At 36.2% G+C, this 6618-nt stretch overlaps 1 protein-coding gene across 1 annotated transcript in view; it reads right to left on the reverse strand.

Moving 5' to 3' along the window:
* Positions 1–457: 457 nt before the first annotated feature.
* The window catches only part of LOC103782519 (sperm flagellar protein 2-like), a 54618-nt gene continuing 48457 nt past the window's right edge, over positions 458–6618 (reverse strand). Inside the window, exon 20 of the mRNA XM_008950290.1 lies at positions 458–541. Within this exon, the coding sequence (XP_008948538.1) occupies positions 458–541 (84 nt within the window). The remainder of the gene's footprint in view (positions 542–6618) is intronic.

A 6618-nucleotide genomic window follows, 5' to 3' on the forward strand; every position in this document is an offset into this window, starting at 1 on the left:
TATCGTAGAGAAAAATGTTTTAATTTAGTTATTTTGTTAGCTATGAATTGCAACACAGTTTAAAAAAAATATTTATTACAACATTTAATTAATTAAAATTAATGCACTAATAAACTATACACATAACAAAAGGTAACCAGATAGCTCCCTTGCAAGAACTGGGTGTATTCCATTCTTATACCAAACATCAATGAACACACTATTGGCTCTATTTAAGTTCAGAAACTGGTTTAATTTTATTTAGGAAAAAATATGAAATAATCAGATTATTTAATATGAACTAACAATATATTTCCTGGTTTGTTGTTTGTTTGTTTCTTAATTTAAACAGAAAATGTGTAATTGCAATGGGATTTTGCTCTTGCAACAATAAGCAAACAATCCTTTCCCATGGAAGGGATGACTGGTGACCTAAGACACATTTCTTACAAACTTAACATCCAGGAACAATGATTTTTCATGCATTGATGTCTTTACATGTGGTGGGTTTTCCATCAGTTGACTGTACTTGTTCAGATCTTTGTAGAAAGGTGTTAATATTCTATGAGAAAGAAAATGAAAATGAAAAGTTAAAAGGTCATTCCATGCCACAGCCTACCTTAAAATTTGTAACAGTAATATCTGTCTTTCCATGGGGTGAACTTTCTAAGCAGTGACTAGAAATTATGATGAAAAATTAACTTCAGTGGAGCAATTTTACTAGAAATTACACTTTTCCTAGGCTACATAGGATGTCTTCCAGAACATGATGCTCATGCATTGTCCATTCTCAGCGCACTAGTGAAAACATAAACATACAGTGGTAATTGTGGAAAGAACATTCTTCATGGCAACTTCTAAAAGAGCTCTTGATGTATCATTAATGTCACTGAGATGATGTTTTCATATTATCCAAACAACATCATCGTGTTCAGTGGTTTTACAAAACTATAGTGTGTTAAAATGCAGTTCTTAAAGTAAGGAGAAATCTTAGGATTGGCTTACACCAGTAAGATAGATATTAAGACTGTTGTTTAAGGTAGCTAATATTATTCAGAACATACAGAGACAAAGTCTTCAATAAAGATTCTTCTTTTATATGTCATATTTCAACTTGAATTTAAAATTTCAAGGAAATTAAAATAAAACAAAGTCACCAACATTTGGAATAATACATACCTGCATTTTTTTTTTTTTTTGGTGCAGTTCTGCATTCCATGTAATACATTGTTTGATTTGTTAATTTTCAATAATTTTATATTAGCACAATCTTCTACATTTCCAATTTCATCAATACTATCCATTGTGTAAGTAGGATGAACAAGGAATTTTTTATTTGAAAATTAATGTGCTGAATGCGTAATACAAAGACGAATAATAATTGAAGTTTCTAGCGTTTTCTGGTATTGTCAGTAAACACATTTTTCCTTTAGGAGAATAATTAGCAGTCAGAATTTTTATAAAGTAAATTAGTTTGCATTCAAATACATACGCCAATATGTATTTTGCGTATATTTTGCAAAAAGATACATAGTTTTTTCTCAGAAGCAGAAAGTGCCAGTATGTAATGATGCTTCACATGCTTTGCAAAGAATGTTTCCCTGAATACAGAAGAACCGTGTTAAATGATAATTTACCAGTCCTTTGTTTTAGAAAATAATACTAGCATTTATCTTTGACTCTAAGAAATACTTCATTTTAAGGAAGCCGTTTTCAGCACATTGAGGCAGAGAAAAAGAGTTTCAGTTCCGGTTCAACAAAAGTAAATGTTAGATAATGGAACTTTCAGCAAGTTCATTATTAGTACTTATCATTACCACAAGAAGCAGACAAGGGTTTCAGTAATCTGTAGTGCTTCTGGCATGATAGAACATGAATTTTATTATGAGAGTTGTAAAGTACAAGGCTATGTTCCTATAAAAAATGTTTGATAAATCTACTGCTGATCAACACTGTCATTGTGTTCAGGTGTGTGGGAAGTGGAAAATTTATGCTCTAGCAATGCCACAGAAATGTATGTTAAATAAGTCTTAAAGTAAGAATAGTATGATTGCAAATTATAATCCAATGCAGAACAGAAAGTGACAAAACAGCATTTATGTGTTAAGAATGAAAATAAGTTTCCTCTGCATAGATTTTATTCATGTAACTACCAGCCTTGCAAAGAAAACCAAAACTAAATACCCCCCAAACACTGGAGAAACAGTATTTCAACAGATTCACTATGTCTGCATTTAATGAAGTAAACTTCAAGTTTCTGAAGTTTCTGTACATGAATAGATATTTTTATTATCTTTCAGTGTAAAAAAAAATAAATTCCACATTTATTTGCACTTCCTAAGATTTTTTAAAAATTAAATACATGATAAAGACAAGCATGTTTTTCTCAGTGTTGACCGGTGATAGGACAAGGGGTAATGGGTGCAAATTGGAGCATAGGAGGTTCAAGGTGAATATCAGGAAAAATTTTTTCACTGTGAGGGTGACGGAGCACTGGAACAGGCTGCCCAGAGAGGTTGTGGAGTCTCCTTCACTGGAGTCATTCAAAACCCGCCTGGACGCCTTCCTGTGTGATGTACTCTAGGTGACCCTGCTCTGGCAGGGGGGTTGGACTAGATGATCTTTCGAGGTCCCTTACAACCCCTATGATTCTATGATTCTATGTTTAACTGCTAGTGTAACATAGGCCTCTTTTTCAAACAAGATATTTAAACACTGAGTTAATTTTTCCTTCTCTTACACACTGGAACATTCAAAACACCACATGAAAAAGTCTTCTCAAGTTTCGTAAGTATTACAGCTGCTGCCTGTGAGTAGACAGTGATTCAGCAGTGCCTTTTTCTGACAAATCATTAAGTACTGACTGTGACCTATATGGTTCACCTCAGCCTTTCTGAATATAATCTGTATGAATTCTCCCTAGACAGAAAACATTTTTATTTTGTTAAATGATACATGGAGTTCTGAATGTTGGTTGAGTTGTGTAATATTAAATTGCTACTGTGAGTATAAACACGTTTTGCAATAATTGTTCAATTTATCAATAATTTCTTTTTATGAAGCCATGTTACCTATGCATTTTTAGAAATCCTATCTCAGAGGAACTCCTATGTAAATGAATATCTGAGAAATGTTACTGAGATGATTGAAACCAACAACAATAACAGCACTAATAATATGACAGTTTAGAAGGAAAAAGCCTCAAGCAAGGGCCTATGTCAAACATATTCGAAACACAGACACACTGAAACAAAATGTGATATGCAGCAGAAAAAGCAGAATTGCTTGCTTCTTCCATTTGAATCAGTTCGTCTAATAAAAACATCTCTTACTTATTATTAAATGTATTTAAAGACAATTTCATTCAGAATATAATGAAGTGCATTTATAAACACTCACTTACATATAGGTGTGGTCTAGCTATTCTAAAGAAATAAATTTCATCTGATACGTTAAAAAAAAGAGTTGATAATGGCAAACCACTAGAAAGTTCTGGTTAGGACCAGAAAGATTTTCAAACAGGTCAGAAAAGATCAGATGAAAAGGTAATAGAATTTCCAAGCTTATTCATTTGTTGGCATTTGTACTGATGCCAACAGAAAAGTCATCATTATGTAGGATGTTGCAAGTTCACTAGTACATGAACTAAGAAAATGAACTCCTTTCAAAAGACAAGAATATATCTCACATGGACAATATATTTTTATGAGATATAGTATTGGTTAAAATTGGTTAAACTGGTCACCAAGAGGCCAAGGAAATCAATCAGGTGGTCTAACTGGAATTTTAAAAATTTTAAGCTATATATACGATTTATAGCTTTCAGCAAAGCTTTTGATTTTCCACTGTTTACGACTGCAGTAGTAGAAACATTTTAACCTTAGAAACCACACCCTACCTTGCTATATTTATCTGGTAAAAGATCTCAAAATAGCAGCACTGTGGTTGCATTTAATTTTTACAGAGATTTTTATAGTCTCAGGAGAATTTCTGTGAAAAAAATAATTGATGTTAAAATTATTGTTTACAGACTCTGGAGATGTTTTGGGAAGAAAAAAGTTCACCTGTTCACCCAGTATAGAATTATGAGAGGGAAATTGTTCCTGGAGATCACCTTTTTTTACCAGAATCTTAATCTACATAAAACAGTGGCCACTGAGTTCCCACACCTGTTTGCTGGTGACTACAATAATTTGTTATAACCTTGAGTAAGAACTTTTGGTCTTAGATCTTCCCCAGTTAGAATTTGAAAGTCAGACCATAAAGTGTTGCTTTCATGCATAAGACAGCAGTCTATATTTACCAGTACAGTGCAAGAACATAATCTTCTCTAAGTACAGAAACCATAGGGCACAATATTTGAGATACAGTCACTATAAGCACTTGCAAGAGGAAAGTCTAAGTATTACAAATGAAAACTGAAACTCCACTTCATCTAACTGTCAAGTCAGGAGATACAGGCATCAAATTAATCTGCCAAATAAGCAGGAAAATGTATTATTTAAATGCAATGATACAAATATAACTTTGGTAAACAAGCTTGGGAAACTCCTTTGGGCTACAGCGCGTGAACTGAAAGCCTCAGCTACTTCCAAGACAAAAGAGTATTTCACTACACCTTTTCTCATAGACTGACAATATTTATAACTGTACTGACCTGAACATATCCTATCACCCACAAAATAATAAAGGTGATTGATGGTAGCTAATAAATTTTAAACATATGCTACACTCTAACCTTTAAGTTATATAACATAGTGGTACAGGACTACTAGCAATTTTGGCAAAGAATAGATGCTGTGCTCTTGCTATTCAGCTATGGGTTAGTGTGAAAAGGTTTTAAAAAGAAGTTCCCGCCCTGTAAATATGAGTATATGCATATGGGGTGTGTGTGTATGTGTGTGTATATATGTATGTATATATGTATGTATATATGTATGTATATATGTATGTATATATGTATGTATATATGTATGTGTGGCATTACTCCATTGATACCCTAGTTAAGCGTTACCTTAGGTTGCATCACATTTGGTCTTCATGGGAAGCTTCATGCTGCACAATCAGCGAGGTGTTTGTGTAAAGAACCATTCTTGAGATGGATTATGCACAAACCAGAAAGCTAGTTTAACAAATGCTTTGGTTTACAAGAAATTCAGTGAAGTAGGAAAAAAAAGTTCAAATTAGGAAATGCAGTGCTCAAATAAAAAGGGTCAGGAAGAAAGAATGGGGAAGTCAAGGGAAGAATGACCTAACATTCTGTGCTATCTTACCAGACTGGCTGAGACTTTAACATAGGTAGGATGGATAATCATCAATAATTATAACTTTTAGTTGTGTTGTCTTTCTCTTACATTTTCCTTTTGTACCTCTTCCTACTATATCAAATACATTTTTAACCCTTAACAGAGTAAATCTATTCTTTTATTCTTATATCTTGCTGTTTACTAACAATTAGAATCATAGAATCCTTTAGGTTGGAAGGGACCTCCAAGATCATCAAGTCCAACCATTGAGCCATTAGGGCTCGAAAGTCCTCTGCTAAAACAGATCAGAATCTGTCATTGTTGGAAGGGACCACAAGGGTCACCCAGTTCCACCCCCTCTGCCATGAGCAGGGACACCTCCCACTAGATCAGGCTGTCTAGAGCCTCATCCAGCCTGGCCTTAAAGACCCCCAGGGATGGGGCCTCAACCACCTCCCTGGGCAACCCATTCCAGGGTCTCACCACTCTCATGGGGAAGAACTTCTTCCTCACATCCAGCCTGAATCTGCCCACTTCCAGCTTTGCCCCATTGCCCCTAGTCCTGTCATTACCCAATAGCCTAAAAAGTCCATCCCCAGCTTTCTTGTAGGCCCCCCTAAGATACTGGAAGGCCACAATCAGGTCACCTTGGAGCCTTCTCTTCTCCAGACTGAACAGCCCCAACTCTCTCAGTCTGTCCTCGTAGGAGCGCTGCTCCAGCCCTCGGATCATTCTGACACGCTCCAGCAGGTCCACGTCCCTCTTGTAATGGGGGCTCCAGAACTGGGTGCAGTACTCCAGGTGGGGTCTCACCAGAGCAGAGTAGAGGGGGAGAATCACCTCCCTCGACCTGCTGGCCACACTACAAGTGATATAATAAATGCTGGGCACATCACTTTTTGCAAGTGATGAATATAATCACAAAATGGTAAGTTACTCCTGGAGTATAATGTAGCTTATTCAGAGTTACGGTTCGTGGGACACTATGTGCCTCTGGCGGCAATCATCTCAAACTTGGGAAAACTATATTGATCTTTGGGCATGAGAATGCAAGCATCCTTTCCTCTTGTCTCTGTTTTGCCAATGACCAGGCCCAACAAAAATGATACAGCCAGCAGGAAGATGAACCAATACGCAGACTGTATTGTAGACAAGAAGGACATTCCATGAATGACCACTGGGGGTACAAACAGATCAATCAGCTGGTACATAATTGATGCTACCCCCAACGATCCCACAAATGACACGACTTGGCCCAAAACAGGTGGTACAAACAGAGACCCGAGGTTTCCCACAGTTGGCATAGGAAACAGCCAGACCAGCAGGCTAAGCACATAAAAGAAAGGTGCCCACATAGTGACTCTCACCCGACTGGCCCCTGTTTGCCACGGTC

The sequence above is a fragment of the Merops nubicus genome, unplaced genomic scaffold (assembly GCF_000691845.1).
Source record: "Merops nubicus isolate BGI_N331 unplaced genomic scaffold, ASM69184v1 scaffold5132, whole genome shotgun sequence".
Taxonomy (NCBI): Eukaryota; Metazoa; Chordata; class Aves; order Coraciiformes; family Meropidae; genus Merops; species Merops nubicus.